Raw genomic sequence first — 22,413 nt, 5'->3', positions numbered from 1 at the left:
CAGCCTGGGCGACAGAGCGAGACTCTGTCTCAAAAAAAAAAAAAAAAAAAAAAAGGCTGGGCGCAGTGGCTCATGCCTGTAAAGCCCAGTACTTTTGGAGGCAGGGGTAGGACAGCTTGAGGTCAAGAGTTTGAGACCAGCCTGGTCAATATAGTAAAAGCCCATCACTACACAGAAAAAAATTAAAATAAAAAACAAAATTAGCTGAGCACAGCAGCATACACCTGTAGTCCCAGGTACTTGGGAGGCTGAAGCAGGAGGATCACTTGGGCCTAGGTGTTTGAGTCTGCAATAAGCTATGACTGTACCTCTGTACTCCCGCCTAGGTGACAGAACAAGACACTGTCTCAAAAGAAAAACTTTTTTTTTTTGAAATGGAGTCTCGCTCTATCACCCAGGTGGGAGTGCAGTAACATGCTCTCAGCTTACTGAAACCTCTGTCTCCCAGGTTCAAGCAATTCTCATGCCTCAGCCTCCTGACTAGCTGGGATTACAGGTGTCAGCCACCAGGCCTGGTTAATTTTTGTATTTTTAGTAGAGATGGAGTTTCACCATGTTGGCCAGGCTGGTCTCGAACTCCTGACCTCAAGTGATCCACCCGCCTCGGCCTCCAAAAGTGCTGGGATTATTGGCAAGAGGCCACGGTGCCCGGCCAATAATAACTTTTTTAAAAACTAAAAATTTTAAAAGGTTGGTTTTATGCAAATAGGAAATGAGGATGAGATTAATTTCTGTATTTCTCAGTATCTTTATTAACTGTATCATCCTCTTGGTATTCCATGAAATGGCAAGGTAGGGGAGTCAACCCAATCTTGACTTTCTTCGCTCTCTCATCTTCCAGTAGCAATTAGTCAATAATTTCTATCAACTCTATCAGTGAAAATATCTCAGGCTGGGCGTGGTGGTTCACTAGAGCCTAGGAGTTTGAGAACAGTCTGTGTAACAAAGTGAGACCCTGTCTCTACAAAAAATTAGCTAGACGTAGTGCTGCATGCCTAGGATCCCATCTACAAAGGAGGCTGTGAAAGAAGGTTGCTTGATCCCAGAAGGTCTCTTGATCCTAGGTCAAGCCTGCACTGAGCTGTGTTCATGCCCCTGCACTTCAGCCTGGGTGACAGAGTGAGACCCTGTCTCCAAAACAAAACAAAAAACAACCCTCAAATATGCAGCCATACAGTGAATATGAGCAGACATTAGATGAAGATAAAGGTTCAACCTCCTTAAAATGAGTAAAATTGAAGTTAAATAAAACTGAAATAAAAATGACAGTAGCCTTAGGCTACCTGGGAGGCTGAGAAGGCAGGAGGATGGCTTGGGCCTAAGAGTTTGAGGGTATAGCAGGGTATCATTGTGCCACTGCCCTCCACACCAGGTGACAAAGAACTTGTTTATTAAAAACAAACAAAACCCCCAAACTTCACGTTACTTTTAAAATTTCTAAGCCCGTGACAGATTAAGTACAAACTACTTGTAAATAAATATGCATTAGGTCACCTTGACTGAGTTAGCTTAAAGCCTGAATGAGTATAATGTGGGAGAAATGCAGTATGATTTTTTTTCTCACAAAGATATCTGCTTTTGAAATGACTACCCACCATCTGTAGGTCCACATTCCAAAAGGATGACACACCCACTTTCTGTATTGGTAAGGCAAGCCAAATTTGAAATCAATTCTTTAATTAGCTATGATTCCAAGATGAAGTTACATAATATTACTAGCTATTTACATGGTAATAGCACAGTTAGAGACAGACTCTCTGTAAGTGGAAAAATCCAGAGACAATACTCAGGTGTTTGTTTTGGTTTTTAAGATGGGGTCTCGGCCGGGCACGGTGGCTCAAGCCTGTAATCCCAGCACTTTGGGAGGCCGAGACGGGCGGATCACGAGGTCAGGAGATCGAGACCATCCTGGCTAACACGGTGAAACCCCGTCTCTACTAAAATACAAAACTAGCCGGGCGAGGTGGCAGGCGCCTGTAGTCCCAGCTACTCGGGAGGCTGAGGCAGGAGAATGGCGTGAACCCGGGAGGCGGAGCTTGCAGTGAGCTGAGATCTGGCCACTGCACTCCAGTCCAGGCGACAAAGCGAGACTCCGCCTCAAAAAAAAAAAAAAAAAAAGATGGGGTCTCGCTGTGTTGCTCAGGTCCACCTGACTCGGACTTTTAAGGCGATGTCTGTTAAGCATTTAATGGTAGGGCCAGGTGTGGTGGCTCACACCTGTAACCTCAGCACTTTGGGAGGCCGAGGTGTGGGAATCGCTTGAGCCCAGGAGGTCAAGAACAGCCTGGGCAACAGAGCAAGACCCTGTCTCTAAAAAAATAAAATAAAGAATTTAATAGTGTGTTGTCCATCTCTCAAGATGCTATGTGGAACAGTATGTAAAGCAATTTCTATTCCACAAAATACTTGTTTAAATCTGCTATGTCTTCTTGAAAAAAAGAAAAAGTCTCTCTTTGGTCTAAATTCTGGTCTGAATCATAAACCCTTAGGAGGCTGCAGCCTCTCCATGAATCTCATGTCATTTTGTTGTGGTTGATAAACCAACAGGTTAAAAATCCTTCCCCAAAAACATGTAATCTGACCATCTGACCCATATCTGCAGCGTTAAAGAGGATTAAACGACTTAAACAAGAAGGCATATAACTTAAACTAGTGGGTCATGTGCCAAAGACATTCTAGTAATAACATGGCTAGCAAAAACAGTATGAAAAAAGGTCTAATAACTATTTCCTAACAGGTTAAAAGAACTGGGAGAGGCATACTGGAGAAGAGATTTAAATGTCTGCCACATAGCTGCCTTTAATGTAAGAATGTAATAATCATGCACTATGACTATTTGGCAGGAACCACCCTCCACTTTCCGCACTTCATTTGTAAACTGCCAGCAGTTATTTTCAAAAACAGACTGAATCATGCTACTTCTATTTTCTGATGACTTCCTAATGTCTGCAAGGTAACAACCCTTCAAAATCAGTCCCATAGCCATCTCCAGAGCTGCATGCACTTGACCAGAGTACCTGCTCTCCACAGACCTCTTGGCAATCATTCCAGAATATGCCACCTACATTCATTTTTTTTTCCTTATTTGTTCCTGTATAAAAGGTCACATCCTTTGTGAAGACTTCCCTAAAGGACTCAAGCAAAACTAATAGTATTTCTTCTGCATGAGCCTCTACTTAAAGTCAAAACTATTTTCAAAATAACATTAAGATGTTATTTGCCTTTGCATTCTCATTCTCACACAGATATAGAGTCTGACACTTTAGAGGCTGCATAATGCACAATGAAGTGATCAGTCAGATAGCGAAAACAATGCACTCGTGAATTCTTTCAAAAGTTCCTCAGTCTTGATTTATATTACAGATGGTACCTGACTTATAATGGTCTGACTTGTGGCATTTCAACTTTACAATGGTGCAAAAGCGATATGCATTCGGTTGAAACCATAATCTGAATACCCATATGATCATTCTGCTTTTCATTTTTGATGTAATACTCAGTAAATTACACGAGACATTCAATATGTTAGCAGGCTTTGTGTTACACGATTTTGACCAAATGTAGGCTAATGTAGATGTTCTGAGCATGCTGAAGGTAGGCTAGGCTAAGTTACATTTGGTAGGTTAGGTGTATTAAATGCATTTTCGACATATTTTCAACTTATAACGGGTTTATCAGAACATAATCCCATTGAAAGCCAAGAACCATCTGTATAGCAAACATCAACAAACATAATCCATATAAACTGAAGCATCTGGGGTTCTCCTAGATATTTTTTAAGAGTATAAAGGAGTCCTGAGACCAAAAACTTGGAGAACTTACAGTCTCATAGATTTCTGTCTTGTCAAGAGCAGAATGAAGCACATGGCAGGAACCCAGTCAATACTTCTGTGAGACTGATCACGTCACTCCCTATTTTTAACTGCAAGGATTTCATAAAGCCAGCAATACATAGCCCAAGCTCACAACCTTTGGCATCACAATCTCTATAACCTAGCTACAACCTACCTTTGTAGGCTATTCTTTCTCCGTCCTTATTTGAACTTCGTATTGTGGCCAATTTAGTTTATTTCCCATTCTCTAAATAACTTTCCATTTCTGTTTCTGTGACTTCAATCACATTGGTTTATAGAATCAAATGCTTTCTCGAATCTGCTCAGTGACATTCTAAACCTCTTTTACTTTTTTTTGAGACAGAGTCTCACTCTGTTTGCCCTGGCTGGAGTGCAGTGGCACGACCTTAGCTCACTGCAGCCTTTGCCTCCTGGGTTCAAGTGATTCTTATGCCTCAGGCTCCCAGGCTGCTGAGATTTTAGCGATGCGCCACCACACCCGGCTAACTTTCGTATTTTTAGTCAAGACGGAGTTTCACTGTGTTGCGCAGGCTGGTCTCCAACCCCTGACCTGAGGTGATCTGTGTAACTCAGCCTCCCAAAGTGCTGGGAGTACAGTCATGAGCCACCGCGCCCAGCCTTCTAAACCTCTTTTTCTACGTTCAGCTCAAATACTACTTTCTTTGTGAAGCATTCCTCCATCAAAAATTACACGACCCCTTTTAAGAATTCTTTTTTTATTTTTTAAGAGATAGAGTCTTGTTCGGTCACCCAGGCTGGAGTACGGTAGCAGAAACAGACCTCACTGCAACCTCAAACTTCTGGGCTTAAGCAATCCTTCCATCTCTGCCTCCCAAGTAGCTAGGACAACAAGTGTGCATCACCATATCTGGCTAGGTTTTTTCCTTTTTTGTAGAGACGAGGTCTCACCATAATATGTTGCCCAGACTAGTCTCAAACTCCTTAGCCCAAATGATTCTCCCACCTCGGCTTCCCAAAGTGGTGGGATTACAGTCATGAGCCACCACACCTGGCTCCTGTGTAATAATTCTTATAGCCCTTCTACATAGAGTCTTCCATGAACAAATAATACTATACTTCATTTTATTGCCAACCCCCCAAATGCTGAAATTATTTTTTTCATGTATGCATAGCACAAAAAAATAGCTTCAATTGGTAGAGGGTATTAACTGTATGTCACATGACATGACTTGCCCACAGCAAGAGGCATATATCAAATATCCAAAATGCCTGATTTGATGAAACAATCCCCCAAAGGCAGTTATATTTTGTAACAAAAGTCAATTTCTTCCTGAAAATATACAACCTACTACCTAATAAGTATAAGGAAAGTCACGTAAATCCTAGTCAGTCCTTAGAAATTAAATGTCCAATTATGAGCTATTCAGAAGTTTGAGTATATATTTCAATATGTTTTTACAATACTTGAAAGAGCCTTTTAAATATAACAAAGAGAAAGCAGCCCATTCCACATGATGTAAGTCTGATGATCAAATATGGTTCCACATTTTTCTTACATGCATTGGCCTAGGGTATTTTCACACATGGTGTTTTAGAAGTGCCTGACTTTAAAAATAATGTTATGGAAATCCTCATGGTGAGAAGAGTGAGGCTACTTATAAGCTATGAATAGTATCTGAGGCGAGAATTCTAACAGTCATTTCTGGGCTGTATGTTCTTAGAAAGTTACTTCTTCAGTATTATTTATTGTCAGGATTATCTTAATCTCATAATGTCTAGACTAGTCCTTAACCTTCTTAAAAACTAGGAATGATTAGTTGGGTTAACACAGAGCTGTGACAACTGGCTCAAGATGTACTCATTGGAAACCTGTATTCCATAGGTTATTAAGGAGCTCAATAGACAATCTACTCATTGACATATTTTTAAAAACTCTGATTATTCTATTTGTGATTAAATTTCACCAAAAGTTATCAACTTGCAAGGAAAACACTTCAATTAACCTAATCCCTCAAAATCTGTCCAAACCAGAACTGAGATGCAGACAGTAAATCCACTCAGTAGCAAAAGAAATGAAACTAATACTTGAGATCAGGAAATATAAATGAGGGTAACAATAAAAGGTTTTTGACAAACCCTTGACTAGCCCTTGAATGTACAAGTACATTCCAACTCTCTTGAGGGAAAGCGCTGGTGTCCTAAAAAAGGACTAAAAATCATTGTGTTAAATAGCTGATGTAGGAAAGTGTCCTTATCCTTAGGAAATACATGGTGGACTATTTAGGCTACAAAGAATCATCATGTCTTCAAATTACATTGAAGTAATTCAGGCTGGGCGCCGTGGCTCACACCTGTAATCCCAGCACTTTGGGAGGCCGAGGCGGGCATATCTTGAGGTCAGGAGATCGAGATCATCCTGGCTAACACAGTAAAACCCCGTCTCTACTAAAAATACAAAAAATTAGCTGGGAGTAGTGGCGGGCACCTGTAGTCCCAGCTACTTGGGAGGCTGAGGCAGGAGAATGGCGTGAACCCAGGAGGCGGAGCTTGCAGTGAGCGGAGATCGTGCCAGTACACTCTAGCCTGGGCGACAGAGCGAGACTCTGTTTCAAATAATAATAATTCAAGAAAAATAACATTTATTTAGAAGGCTAAATAAATATCAAAAAGTTGAACCTAACTAGTAGGTATACAAGATTTCACTGTGCTATCCTATCAATGTATCAGTATGTTTGCTATAAGTAAACAAATTATAAGATAGGCAATTTTGTTTAGTTTCCAAGTCATGTAACAAAATATCTACCTGTAATCCTAGCAAAACACAAGCATAAAATGTGGCCTTGGGTTGAGTGCAGTAGCTCATGCCTGTAATCCCAGCACTTTGAGAGGCCAAGGTGGGATGATGGCTTGAGCTCAAGAGTTTGAGACTAGTCTAAGCAACATAGTGAGACCCTGTCTCTACAATAACTAAAATAAGTAGCCCAGGATGGTGGTGGATGCCTGTAGTCCCAGCTACTTGGAGGCAGAACTGGGAGATCACTTGAGCCCGGGAGGTCAAGGCTGTAGTGAGTCATGATCGTGCCACTGTATCCAGCCTGGGAGACATAGCAAGACCCTGTCTCTTTAAAAAATAAAAATAAAAACACAAAGAAAAATTTAATAAAATCTTTAATAGAGCTTTCTAATAAAAGCCTTGGTTATGTAGTGAAGAAAATTTTCCTTGAAAATCAAATATATGTTATCTGAATAATATATCAATTTAATGACTTCCACATGGGAGTATATTCTCAAATGAACACTTAGAGTAAGACTTGAAAAAATATAGGTCAGACTCAGGCCAGGCGTGGTGGCTCACGCTTATAATCCCAGCACTTTGGGAGGCTGAGGCAGGCAGACTGCTGGAGTCCAGGAGTTTGAGACCAGCCTAGGCAACATGGCGAAACCCCGCCTCTATAAAAAAACAAAAAAATCAAGGTGTGGTGATGCACCCCTGTGGTCCCAGCTGTTAGGGAGGCTGAGCTGGGAGAATCACCTGAGCCCAGGATGCAGAGGTTGCAGTGAGCCAAGATTGTGCCACTGTACTCCAGTCTAGGCAACAGAGTGAAACCCTGTCTCAAACACATATGTCAGACTCTGACATTCTTTTGGTCAAACTGTTCCACTTCCTCCACTTTGCATAAAGTAAACATCAAATAACCCACAAATTACCTTAACATCTCATATCCTCCCCTCCCCCACCAATCGAGCTATTATAACGTTACATGAACCTCCTTGCTGTTCTTCAAGTATGCCAGGTAGCTCCTGCCCAGAGGGCTTTACTGGCTTCTCCCAATACTGGGAACACTCTTACACTGCATGTCTACATAGCACTCTTGCTCACCTTATTTACATCTTCGCTCAAAAGTCACTTTCTCAATGAGACTTTCCCTGATCATTTAAAATTGTAATTCCCACACTTCACTCATATTCTTGCAACCCTGCTTTGCTTTTCACCATAGCACATCAGCCAACATACTCTTCATAAATAATTACATCTATACACGCTAAGTTTTACTTATTTGATTAGATTGCTGTCCATCTTACACTCTATAAATATACAACATAAAGGGGAGAAATTTTGGTTTACTTCACCAGTATCCTAGCATCTAGAACACAAAGAAATGATGTGACAATATGATACACTGAGTTTGATTTTTTGTGATTATGTCCAAGCAAGCCTCTCTGGCACAGGCTCATGCACTGAATGACACTGACTGAATTTTGGTGTAAGGTTTTTGTTTTTTATTTGAGACAGGGTCTCGCTTAGTCACGTAGGCTGGAATGCAGTGGTGTGGATCACAGCTCACTGTAGCTTGGGCTCAAATGATCCTCTCACCTTGTGTTCCTGAGTAGCTAAGACTAAAGGTTTGCACCACCATGCTCAGCTAATTTTTTTATTTCTATTTTTTTGTACAGATGGGGTCTTGCTATGTTGACCAGGCTGGTCTCTATATTCTGGCCTAAAGCAATCCTCCTGCTGGCCAAAGTGTTGGGATTACAAACATGAGCCATAGCACCCAGACTTCTGTGGGTTTTGCTGGCATTCAGTGGCATATAGAGGAAGTCAACCACAGCTGCTCTGACTGATGCATTTGCCTATTTCAGGAGGCAGGTGTTAAGTTCTCAAGAGGGCTTGGGCTCTTTAGTATTATATTTCCCATAGTATCTAAGACAGAACAGTAATTTGGAGCTATTAGGCCTTTAAAGATGCTTGTTCAATGAATGAAAACCACACAGACAAACCTACATATTTTACTTCTGGCAGCCTGCTACAGTGAAGAGAAGCAGAGCTTTGGGATTAGAGAGATTTAGGTTAAATTTCTGGTTCAGATACACACCTATGTAACCTCTCCATGCCTCAGTTTACTTGCTTTTGCCAAAAAAAAAAAAAAAAGTTACTTCCTCCAAATGATTCTCCTAAAAAGAAACTCAAATGGCCAGTCAAAAATCCCTATACAATGTGGACTAAATATGGGTACTCAAAAGTATTTTTTGTGTGCCCAGAATGGTCTAGTCAATGAAAAACAAAAAATATATAAATGTACAGAAATTAATAGTTCTTGGTGAATGACCATAGTTTAAAAGATGGACTGAAGAAGACCCTTCTCATAAGCAAACACTCATTTCCTAAATAATTCCTATGGGAAATCACTTAAAATATGAATGTAAGAGGTGTTTGAGTGTTCATCCAGCTTTACTTTCATTTCACCATATACATCGTATATTTCTTCTCTAATCCAAATTCACAATGAAATGTTAGATAGGTTAATGACAAGAACCCAAAACAGTACTATATTTCTTAAGGAAGCTTATTTTCCCTATAGTATGATTTTACCATAGATAATACCTATGTGTACATATTTGTAACACAGTAAATTATCACAATAAATAGTACCATGAACTCACCACCCAAGTACACTATTATCTTGCTAAGTAAAATCCTTTATCACTTCGTTTCAAACCAGTGTGCTACACAATAAGGCAGTATTTGTGACATGAAATGTAAGAGATACACTGTTGACCTCCTACAATTCTGTTGAGCCAATTCCGAAGGGAGAAACATTTGCTGTTTCTCAATTTATTCCATTTGTTGGAATCCAATATAAATCATATTATCTATAATAGTCCAGCATAAGTTACAGAAACCTATTCTCAACTCATTTGAATTATTCATATTATGGTCTGTTTTCCTTACCCTTATTATAAGAGGACCGAAATTCCGTTGCTGCAATTAGTGAGTATGGAACACACTTGAAAGAGGTTAACTGGGAGGCTACTTCCAGATACCGTGAACGAATTTTACTGTTAATGCCACTCAAAGGTCAGCCCTTGTAGTCTCACGTGCCTCCTGTAGCAGTCTAAGCTCTGCATGCTCCACAAACCATAAATTCACTAATGAATCAGGAATCAGGAGAATCCAGCCCCAAAGAAACCAAGGTTGCTAGGTACTTCAGTCTTGTTTCAAATCTCAGTAAACTAGAAATGGCTAAATTTGCAGCCTATTTCATAGCCACTAATGGTCTATGGTATCATCTACCAAAATATGTTTTCAAAACATACATGTAAAAACACATCCCTCATTTGGCAAAGTACACAAATCTCACTGACTCAAAACATTTAGGAAATTAAGACCCAGGCTTCATTAGTCCCAGGTTTTTCCAGCCTATGCTGGGTACTGTCTGATGGTGCAGAATCAACAAAGAAGAACAGAGAAGTGACTTGGCCTGCTAAATTCAGTCTTCATCTAAGAAAAAGAAAATAAGTTAATTTCAAACTAAGAATTATTGATACTCTCAAATTGCTTTTAAATCAAACAGCTGGTACTCTAGGTGTACCAATGTTAAGAAGAGTTAAAACAATAATTTGCGCAGAGGGCTGGTATCTTAGTCCATTTTGTGGTGCTATAAAAGCATATCTGAAACTAGGTAATTTACAAAGAAAAAGGGTTTATTTAGCTCACAGTTCCATAGACTTAGACATTCAAGGGCACAGCCCCGATTCCTAGCAAAGGATTTTATTCTGTGTCCCAACATGGCAGAGGAGGTCAAAGGAGAAGCAGACAGGTGTAAAGAAGAGAAACCTGACGAGGGTCCTGAAATTATAACAACCCACTCTGAGGGGAATGAATCCATTACTAGGAGAACTAATCCAATTCCCCAAGAGTGAGAATGGAAACTCATTCACTACTACAAAAATAGCACCAAGCCGTTTATGAAAGATCTGCCTCCACAACCCAAACACCTCCCAACACCATCACATTGGGGATCAAAGTTCAACACAAGTTTTGGCGAGGACAAACAAACCATATCCAAACACCAGCAGCAGGGATGAGAGGCTTCATTAATCTGAAAAAATGTTTCTGTATAAGCAAAATGAGATGGCTAGACTGGCACTTAATTCAAACAAAGTAGAAAGAACAACAAGGGTAGGCCCTATGCAAACTCATAAAAAATGGTAAGATTTCAGACTTGAAAGGACCTCACTGATATCCACTTGAACTGCCAAGAATGGAGCACTAGGTGTTCAGATGGTATGTTCTGGAGAGCAATAGCTAGCAATTTTAAATTTTACTTCCTATTATCTTTATTTTAAGAATAAATGAAAAAGACAATAGCCAGGAATGGTGTCATGTGCCTGTAGTTCCAACTACTTGGGAGGCTGAGGTGGGAGAATCACTTGAGCCTGGGAGGTACAGATTGCAATGAGCTATGATCATGCCACCGTACTCCAGCCTGAGTGACAAAGCAAGACACTGTCTTAAAAAACAATAATAATACGCCAGGCACAGTGGCCTATGCCTGTAATCCCAGCCCTTTGGGAGGCTGAGGTGGGCAGATCACTTGAGGTCAGGAGTTGGAGACCAGCCTGGCCAACATGGTGCAACCCTGTCTCTACCCAAAATACAAAAATCAGCCAGGCGTTGTGATACACACATGTAATCCCAGCTACTCGGGAGGCTGACAGGAGAATCGCTTGAATCTGGAAGGTGGAGGTTGCAGTGAGTTGAGATCATACCACCATACTCCAGCCTGGGTGACAGAGCGAGACTCTGTCTCCAAAAATAAATAAATAAATAAACAAACAAACAGACAAATGAAAATCATTGTATCTAAAGCACAGTGTATATAAATTTCATACAGGTGAGATAAAGATGGAAATAATTAGGCAGAATGATACCTATAATTCTTTAATCAGCAGACATACACAGTTTCACAATGAAAGAAAAAAAATATTAATGAACAATGTAAAAAATGCTAGGAATATACTGGAAGGCAGGAGAATTGCTTGAACCTGGGAGGCGGAGGTTGCAGTGAGCCGAGATCACGCCACTGCACTCCAGCCTGGGTGACAGAGGAAGACTCCATTGAAAAAAAAAAAAAGCCTCTTATATAAGGGCACTTCCATTTGAGAAGCTGGTACTACATATAAAGCTGCTTTATTAATTGCACTTCTCTTTAAGACTGATTAAAGAGAAACAGGTAATTAAGTCCTTAATAGCAAAAATGTCTCCTTTCTGACATCATAAAACAGCACTAGTAAACAATACATTACAGAAAGTATCTAACAATACCTTTTCTTCTACAGATGAGATAATTCAGAGCTAACCAGCAAAGGTAAACTGCTTTTGAAAGTTCTATGGCTATGAAGGGTAGAAACAAAGGTAGAACCTAAGTTTCAACTTCTCAAATACAATAATGACAATGCAGTCTATAAGAGCCACTTTTGATACCAAGAAACAAAGAGACTGAAAGTAACAAGATATAAAAGTGATTCAGTGTAAACAGAAACCAGGCCCTGCACGGTGGCTCACACCTGTAATCCCAGCACTTTGGGAGGCAGACGTGGGTGGATCACTTGAGCCAAGGAGTTCGAGACCAGCCTGGCAAATATGGTGAAACCCCGTCTCTACTAAAAATACAAAAATTAGCAGGGCACAGCGGTATGCGCCTGTAGTCCCAGCTACCCGAGAGGCTAAGGCAGGAGGATCACATGAGTTCAGGAGGTGGAGGCTGAGGTTGCAGTAAGCCAAGATCATGCCACTAAACTCTAGCCTGGGCAACAGAGGCAGACTCCATCTCAACAACAACAACAAAAAAAGTAAACAGAAACCTAACAGCATCTGAAATAGTATACTAATATCAGATAAGATAGACTTTGAGACACAAAATGTTATATAAGACAAAAGGACATTTTATAAAGATAAAAGGTTCAATACATCAAAAGATGTAACAATTATAAACATATAAGCAACAACAGAGTCTCAAATAAAGCAAAACAGAACTGAAGGAATAATTCAACAATAATAGTTGGAGATTTCAATACACCACTTTCAATAAAGGAGAGAACTTTGCAAAAGATAAACAAGGAAGTAGACAACTTGAACGACCCTACCCAATAAGAGCAGAAAACATATTTTCTCAAATGCACAAAGAACGTTGTCTGGAATAGACCACACGTTAGGCAACAAAACTAGTCTTAATTTAAAATACGGAAATCACACAAATTACCTTCTCTGATTACAATGAAATGTAACTAAAATCAGTAAAAGAAGAAAATCTTTAAAGTTTACAACTTTATGAAAATTCACAATAACATCCTCTTAAATAGCCAATGAGTCAAAGAAGAAATCGCAACAGAAATTACAAAGTACAGGGGCTGGGCTCAGTGGCTTATGTCTGTAATCCCAGCACTTTGGGAGGCCAAGGTGGGTGGATCACCCGAGGTCAGGAGTTTGAGATAAGCCTGGCCAACATAGTGAAATCCCATCTCTACTTAAAAAAACAAAACAAAACAAAACAAAACACACATACAACAACAAAATAAGCCAGGAGTGGTGGTGGGTGCCTGTAATCCCAGGTACTTGGGAGGCTAAGGCAAGAGAATGGCTTGAACCCGGGAGGCAGAGGTTGCAGTGAGCCGAGATCGCACCACTGCACTTCAGCCTGGGCAACAAGTGTGAAACTCCATCTCAAAAAAAAAAAAGAAGGACGGAAGGACGGACGGACGGACGGACGGACGGAAGGAAGGAAGGAAGGAAGGAAGGACGGTCGGGAGGAAGGAAAGAAAAGAAAAGAAAAGAAAAAATTACAAAGTACTTTGAGAAGAACAGAAACATAAATATATCAAAACTTACGGAATGTCACAAAAGCAGTACGGAGGGAAATTCATACAGCTATAAACACCTACATTACTAAAGAAGATCTCAAATAACATACACTATCTTAAAACAACTAGGAAAAAAAAGCAAATTTAACCCAAAGCAAGCAGAAGGAAAAAATGAAGATTAGAGTGGAGAGAAATTATAGAACAGAAAAACAGAGAATCAACGAAACAAAAAAGCTGGTTCTTTGAAGAAACAAAATTGACAAGTCTTTACCTGGACTGACTTTAAAACAAGAAAAGCAAGTGGATGAAATTACTATAATCAGTAATGAAAATAAGGACATTACTATTGACAGTTATGAGAGGACACTGTGAACTTAAAAAGATAGCTTTGAGATATAATTCACATAATATAGAATTCACCAATTTATTGAGATGTAATTCACATAATATAAAATTCACCCATTGAAGGAGTACAAGTCAATGAAATTTAGTATATCAACAGATACGTGCAACCATCCCTATGGTAAAATTTAAAACATTTTCATTACTTCAAAGAGGTATCCTTTTGCAATCAACCCCAAATCCTCCACCTATACAGAGCAACCACTAATCTACTTTGTTTTTACAGATTTCCCTCTTCAGGACTTTTCTTATAAATGCAATCATATAGTATACTGGCTATTTTCACTGGCTTTTCACTTACCAAATGTTTCCAAATTCATCCATGATGTGGCATATGTCAATACTTCATTCCTTTTTATAGCCAAGTAATATTCCATTGTATGGATATACCACATTTTGCTTATCACACATCAGATGATGGACATTCCAGTTGTTTCCCCTTTTTGTTGTTATAAATTTTTTGCCAACAAATTAGATAGTCTACATAAAATGAATAAATTCCTATAAGACACAAACTACCAAAACTGACTCATTAAGAAATGTTTAAATCTCAGTAGAATTATAACGAGTTAAGAGACAGAATCAGGGCTGGGTGCGGTGGCTCACAACAGTAATCCCAACACTTTGGGAGGCCGAGGCGGGTGGTTCACAAGATCAGGAGATCAAGACCAGCCTGGCCAACACAGTGAAACCCCGTCTCTACTAAAATACAAAAATTAGCCGGGTGTGGTGGCATGCGCCTGTAGTCCCAGCTACTCCAGGGGCTGAGGCGGAAGAACTGCTTGAACCCAGGAGGCAGAGGTTGCAGTGAGCCAAGACCACACCATTGCACTCCAGTCTGAGTGAGAGTGAGACACCGTCTCCAAAAAAAAAAAAAGAAAGAAAACGGAGACAGAATCAGTAATCAAGAAAGTATGAAAAGCCCAGGACATGATGGCTTTACCAGTAAATATTACCAAATGCTTAAAGAAGAATTAACTCCAATGCTCCTCAAACTTTTCTTTAAAAAAAAAAACAAAACAAAACAATTCCTAACTTATTCTTTGAGGCTGGTATTACCTTAATACCAAAACTAGACAAAGATATCACAGAAAAAATACTACAATCTATGAATACAGATGCAAAAATCTTCAACAAAACACTAGCAAACTGAATCTGATAGCATGTTAAATGGATTATTTACAAAGGCCAAGTTGGATTTATCAAAATAAAAACCAAAAAACAAAAAAAAAAAGTGAGGGTGGTTCAGCATGTGAGAATCAATTACAGAATAAACTAAAACTTTGGCCTGCAGTTGATGATGATGTGTTAAAGTAGGTTTACCAACAAATGTACCACTCTGGAGTGGGATATCGATCGTGGGGGAAACTGTGCATGTGGGGGGTAGTCAGGTGGTATGCAGGAACTCCGTAATGTCTATCAAATTCTGCTATGAACCTAAAACTGCTCTAAAACATAAAGTCTACTAAGAAAAAAAAAGGGGGGGGGGGGGGGGGACATGAATCTGAGTAGGTATTTCCCAAGGAAGACATACAAATGGCCAATAAACACATGATATTCAAGATCATTAATCATCAATGCAAATACAAACCCCAACATCAAACCACTAGACTGGCTATTAAAGGTAAAAATAGAAAAATAAGTATTGACAAGGATGTGAAGAACTTACAAATGTCATACATTACGGGTAGGAACATAAAATGGTATAGCCACTATGAAAAACAGGCTGGCAGTTTCTCAAAAAGGTAAACAAAATTACCATGTAACTCAGCAATTCTACCCCTAGGTATATACCCAACCAAAAGAAGTGAAAACCCTCTGTTCACAAAAAAGCTTGTATATAAGTGTTCATAGCAGCATTTTTCATAGTAGTGTAAAAGTGGAAACAAAATGTCCATGAATTGACAGATAAATATAATTGGGTATATGACAGATAAATATAATTGGTTATATCCACCCAAAGAAATAGTCAGCACTGACAAGAATGAGGTACTGATGGATGCTACAACATGGATGAACCTTGAAAACATGCTAAGTCAAAGAAGCAGACACAAAAGGCCACATATTACATGATTCTGTTTATATATTAAATGTCCAGAATAGGCAAACCCATAGAGACAGAAAGCAGATTGTTAGTGGGTACCACAGCTGAAGAGCAAAAGGACTGGGGAGTGACCGCTTAATAAGTATGTGATTTCCTGTTGGGATGAGGAAAATGTTCGGGAATTAGATAGTGGTGATAGACACACAGCATTGTAAATAAAGCAGAAGCTATTACATACTTTTAAGCAGTTAAAATGAGGAATTTTATGTTACAGGATTTTCTCCTCAGCTAAGAAAACCCCCAAAACAATGAACTGAACCCATTCAGCAACATATAAATTAGCATAATCATAAGTCATTTCTTTTTTTTCACCTACAGTTCCATGTATCTTTCAGTATTCTTCTGTCTATTCAAAACCTGGACCTACAAACAGCAACCAGATAATTCACAATTGTAATACCATTAACAATTACAAGACAATTTTTTTAGTTCTAGCTACCAAAAGAAACAGACAAGAGAAAAAAAATCATAATCTTAAAAACTAATCTTAAAAGACAAGTTTATACTGATCATTGTACTCACTTTTTAGTGCAGGTAAACCCAATTACTTGAGTAAGCTGACAGGAATACAAACATATATTAACCCTGTCCCTTGAAAGCAGCAGTGACTCACCAAGCTTCTCTGGCTCATCGGGCCCTGTGCCCGCAATGCAGCTGCTCTCCAGGCCGTAGGTGGGATCCACTTTCCCAGAGGCTCGTGCTGCTTCTTGTACTTTCTTAACATGAGCTTCAACCAATTCCAGTGGTACCTCCTCCCGGACCCGAGAAAACTCCTCTGGTTCAAGAATAAAAATGGAACAGCAATCTAACTTTGCACAAAAATTTGTTTCAGTGTAAAACCACCATCGGGAAACCCAATACAATATTATTGTCTTAGGTGTAGCAACCTCTTCAAGCTCTCAGTCCCTCTATACCAGCAAAATGAGAGGACTAAATGAGATTAAAAATAATAATAATAATGAAATTCTATGGCTCTACATTTTATCCTACACATCACAGAGCCTTGAAATAAGAGATCTTTCAACTCATACCAGCAATAATCAAAACTGCTGTCCATATTTTAACTTTGCTTACTAGATTAATAAATCAAAAAAACAAAAACAGCAAGGATTAAACATCCATAAAACCAAGAAAGTTCTATGATGTGACGAAGTTCTAGTTATAATTAATGTGTAACCCATGAATATCAAATGACTTCCTTTGCTAGTTATACCAAATTATAAATTAATCACAAAATATACAATAAAAAACCTCTGTTCCTCCAATTCCTAAAGCTCTTAATTTTAAGACGCATTACTTAAAAATTTTGTAATACTTTTATAAAGAATATGGTATCTTTCACAGGTAATATCTGATTTTTGTCATTTACATTAAAAGAAATGAATGTAATGGCTGGTAATATTCAAATTGAGATAAACTGAGTTTTTCTGTTGAGGAGATGGTTTAGGGAAGTCCATACCCAAAGCCGCTTTTGCTGCAGCAGATGCCACGCGAGGGTCCACCACAGATGCCAAAAAAGCAACAGTGCTCATGACTGGATTTCCTGACTGACTAAAGGGGACAGGCTGGTAGGCCAAAGGTCCAAGGGAAGCATCTGAATTCTCAAGGTATGGGTCCTCAATGGGAAGTCTCAAAAAGTGGAGGATGCATTCATCCTGAGTACGACTTCCAACATGTTCCGACACTTTGTTCCAATCATCCTTATACATCTCCAGGGCCTAAAACAGAAAAAACAGATGCTTTCATGTCAGGTAACAAGAAAGTAATGTGTAATATTAGAAGTTCTTTATATAGCTTTTGTTTTTAAAAAAATTAATGCAAATAGTTATGCATAAATAGAAAGATTTGATGGCTTTCCTTATATTATTTTCAATCAGGCAAGAAAAATAAATAAAAGACATGCATACTATAAAGAAAGAAGTATTTATTCCAAGCATGGTGGCTCACACCTGCAATCCCAGCACTTTGTGAGGCCGATCACCTGAGGTCAGGAGTTCGAGATCAGCTGGCCAATGACATGGTGAAACTCCATCTCTACTAAAAATACAAAAATTAGCCGGGCATGGTGGTGTGTGCCTGTACTCCCAGCTACTCAGGAGGCTGAGGTACAAGAATCGCTTGAACCCAGGAGGCAGAGGTTGCAGTGAGCCGAGATTGCGTCACTGCACTCCAGCCTGGGCGGCAAGAGCGACAGAAATAAAGAAAATAGGGAAGGAAGGAAGGGAGGGAGGGAGGGAGGGCTGACATTTTTACTAATACAGACAGACATGACTGTTTATATAGAAAATTCTAAGGAAGCTATACAAAAAGTACTAAAACTAAACAGCTGACCAAAGTCAAAGGATAGAAGGGCAATAGAGAAACTCAACTATATATCCATACATAATAGCAATGAACAATTTTAAACAGGAAGAAAAAAAGTATTTAAAGTAATATAAAAACTGGGTGTGGGGGCACACATCTGTAGTCCTAGCTACTCAGGGGGCTGAGGCGAGAGGATCTCTTTAGCCCAGGAGTTCAAGGCCAGCCTGACAAACACAGCAAGACTCTGTCTTAAATAGCATAATTAAATACTTAGGAGGAGTAATAAACATAATAAAGAATGTATAAGAGCAACAGACTGGAATGAGTAAAACATGAGAGAACTAAAAGACCCAAATAAAATAACGGAAGAGATATACTGTGTTCATTCACTAGAAGTCTCAGTATTAAGATGTCAATTATTTCCAAGTTGAACTTTAGTTTCAATACAATTCCAGTCAAACTCCAAGTAGGCTTCTTTTTAGTAGAAATTGATAACCTGATTCTAAAATTTATAAACTACATACATTTCTAGTTTTATAATTTATGATTTTTTCAGAGAAAATCCTCAAAGAAACCAACAAAAAGTTTAAAAGGAGTCTCCGAGGGAAAAATGGATAGAACAGTAGAAAGAAAACCACAACTATGTGGTGCTAAGAAAGTTGAGGAATTAATTGGATAACAAGAATTTATTTAGTGGCATACTGAAGTTGGTACTCTCACACCATTCTCTCCAGGACCATGGTTCTCAATGAAGGGTAATTTTTGCCCCCTTGAGGACATTGGCAACGTCTGCAAACATTTTTGTTTGACCCAGCTGGGGAAGTGCTGCTGGTATCTAAGAACAAGGAGGGGCAATATATGCTGTAAAACATATATGAACCCTCCACTCCAAAAACAAAAAAACTGGCCCAAATGTCAATATTGAATGCTCCAACTGAAAAACCTTGCAGTAGAGCCTAATTTGCTGATCTACACTGTGAGATTGAGCTTTCTATAACAATAGTTGTCTCCATGTTTTACTTTTTCAGTTAATTATTTTACTTCAAAGTTTGTTTGCTTGTTTTTAATTTTTAGAGACGGGTTCTCACTATATTGCCCAGGATGGTCACGGACTTCTGAATTCAAGCAATCCTCCCACCTCAGCCTCCCAAAGTGCTGAGATTACACGTGTGAAATACTGTGCCTGGCCATCAATTAATTCTTAACTCGGGGTTCCAACTGCTGCTCAGGCTTTCATTTCTGCTGGAATGGTATAGGACTTCTTAAAACCCAAGCCAGCAAACAGTCTGACTCATTAAATCCCTTGAAAAACTAGGCTAATTCTGGGTTTCCTCTGGATATTCAGTGACCTCTGGATATTCAGTAACCTCAGGTAGTTTGAAAAGGAATTACTTTTTGAAAGACCCAGATTGTTAGAAAAAAGAAAAATAAATCTGGCCGGGCGCGGTGGCTCAAACCTGTAATCTCAGCACTTTGGGAGGCCGAGACGGGCGGATCACAAGGTCAGGAGATCCAGACCATCCTGGCTAACACGGTGAAACCCTGTCTCTACTAAAAAATACAAAAAACTAGCCGGTCGAGGTGGCGGGCGCCTGTAGTCTCAGCTACTCGGGAGGCTGAGGCAGGAGAATGGCGTAAACCCGGGAGGCGGAGCTTGCAGTGAGCTGAGATCCGGCCACTGCACTCCAGCCTGGGCGACAGAGCGAGACTCCGTCTCAAAAAAAAAAAAAAAGAAATCTATCTCACGCAGGTCCACGGAAGTAGAAATATATCTACTGGGGCTGTACTATGTTTCTAATTATAGATAGGGATTTTCTAGGCATGCTCTATCACGCCCTTTTCCAGTGAAGTTTTTATTTAAAAAATATTTGTTCATGTTCCTTTTGCCAGGGAACAATAAGAAAGTTCACCAAGTTTTTTTTTTTCCAGAATAAAGGTGGAGTTGGGGAACCTTCTGATACAAAATTCAAGCAAGAATCAGCATCCAGAATAGCACAGAGTTGAGAATCAGTAAATGTCTGAGCCCAGGAACTGACAGTAATGTTAATAAGAGAGGCAAAAAAATAGATATTTTGAAAAGAGAACAATGCGGTGATACACTGGCCAGGAAGGGAATGATTCAATTAAAGGTTTTTAGTAAGTATCTTATAATACTACAAAACAGCTTCATTCATCCTGCCATAACCCAGGTTCAGGTCTTCATCATTACTCAACCTGGATACGTTCTCTCTCTCTCTCTCTTTTTTTTTTTTTTAGAGACACAGTCTTGCTATGTTGCCCAGGCTGCTGTCCAACTTCTGGCCTCAAGTGATCCTTCCAACTCGGCCTCATAAATTGATTCTTATAATTACCTTTTTATACTTAATTTCATCCTTCTCCAAGCTGCTAGAGTGAAATATGTTTTACGTAAAACACTCTTTCTCTCCTGCCTAAAACTATTTTATTATGTGTCATTATCTTATGAAACTAAGCCAGACATGATCAGGACACTGCCTACTTCTCCCACCCTATTCCCTACTCTTTTTGTTTCAAGAATACAGAGGTCCCACTGATATATTCCTACTAGGTATTGTGCCTATGAACCATTTGTTCTGCACTGGAAACATCATGTTTTAGGACCAACACAGCTAGCTATACCATTCCCAGAAGGCTGTTCATTGACTTATCTACCTGGTCTGTTTGCAAAGCAACTCCTCTGTACAGCTCTTGTGCTCTGGACATACCTCTAGTCATAAAGTTGGGAATTCTGCATTCAAGCTTTGTGTTTTATCTTTCTGTCACCTAAGTAGACTATGAATTCCTTAAAGGTACAGACTGTGTCCTATAGATCTCAACATGCAGTGTCTGTCATAGTGTCCGAAACACAATACCTAATAAAGTTTACTGAACTCAAACCACAGGAAACTGAACTAAACCAAAAAAGAAATCCGACTTTGCTAAGGCTCTCAAATGTAAAAGGGCTGTTTTTTAATTTAAAAAAAAAGCTTCTCCTAAACCAAGCTTGTCCAACCTGCGGCCTGCAGCCCGCATGTGGCCCAGGATGGCACTGAATGTGACCCATACAAATTCATAAACTTTCTTAAAACACTATGAGATTTTTTGGGGGATTTTTTTCTTTTAAGCTCACCAGCTATTGTTAGTGTTAGTGTATCTTATGTGTGGCCCAAGACAGTTCTTCCAATGTGGCCCAGGGAAGCCAAAAGATTGAACATCTCTGTCCTTAAGAAAAGTTTTTTAATAGAAGATTTACTATTCCTCTTAGTGTAGTTCAAAAGTACATAGAATTAAATATTTCCTGAGTTGCGTATCAAGAAAAAGTATGTAAAGTGCATGCACACTATGAGGAAATCTTGCATGTTGGTTACTGAATATCTTCTAATGCTATGTTTCCTGTAATTTAGCTGGCATAAAAAAATGAGAGAAGGCTGGGTGCGGTGGCTCACGCCTGTAATCCCAGAACTTTGGGAGGCTGAGCCGGGAGGATAACAAGGTCAGGAGATCAAGACCCTCCTGGCTAACATGGTGAAACCCCGTCTCTACTAAAACTACAAAGAAAGTAGCCGGGTTTGGTGGCAGGCGCCTGTAGTCCCAGCTACTTGGGAGGCAGAGACAGGAGAATAGGGTGAACCCGGGAGGCAGAGCTCGCAGTGAGCCAAGATCATGCCACTGCACTCCAGCCTGGGTGACAGAGCGAGACTCTGTCTCAAAAAAGAAAAAAGAGAAACTCTTACAATGATACATAAATGTTAGTAAATTTTAAGTTTTATTTGCAGGTATAGCCTTTATGTCTATTAATTATCTAAGGGAAAATAAATAGCATGAGAAAGCAAAGCATACATGACAAACACTAGAGTTATCAAGGGAGAATCAGTGAGCTTACAAATTCAAGTCTTGTCACTTTAAAGCCCAGGAATAATTACAAACGAACAGGAAGAATACTGCAATCAGTTGTGGACTTAAAAGAAACTGTGAAGGCCAGGCGCGGTGGCTTGTGCCTGTAATCCCAGCACTTTGGGAGTCTGAGGTTGGCAGATCACGAGGTCAAGAGATCGAGACCATCCTGGCCAACATGGTGAAACCCCATGTCTTGTGAAAATACAAAAATTAGCTGGGTGTGGTGGTACGCATCTGTAGTCCCAGCTA

At 39.5% G+C, this 22,413-nt stretch overlaps 1 protein-coding gene across 1 annotated transcript in view; it reads right to left on the bottom strand.

The window, feature by feature from the left end:
• SMARCC1 (SWI/SNF related BAF chromatin remodeling complex subunit C1) overlaps positions 1–22,413 on the bottom strand; it is a 198,641-nt gene that overhangs the window by 63,184 nt on the left and 113,044 nt on the right. The window contains 2 exon segments of the mRNA XM_017855727.1: positions 16,580–16,741; positions 17,426–17,684. Coding sequence (XP_017711216.1) covers positions 16,580–16,741; positions 17,426–17,684 — 421 coding nt within the window.

This window comes from Rhinopithecus bieti, unplaced genomic scaffold (assembly GCF_001698545.2).
Source record: "Rhinopithecus bieti isolate Rb0 unplaced genomic scaffold, ASM169854v2 scaffold_39746, whole genome shotgun sequence".
In the NCBI taxonomy this organism is placed as follows: Eukaryota; Metazoa; Chordata; class Mammalia; order Primates; family Cercopithecidae; genus Rhinopithecus; species Rhinopithecus bieti.
Note: the sequence above shows the minus strand (reverse complement) of the source record. Positions and strands in the feature narration are given on the sequence as shown.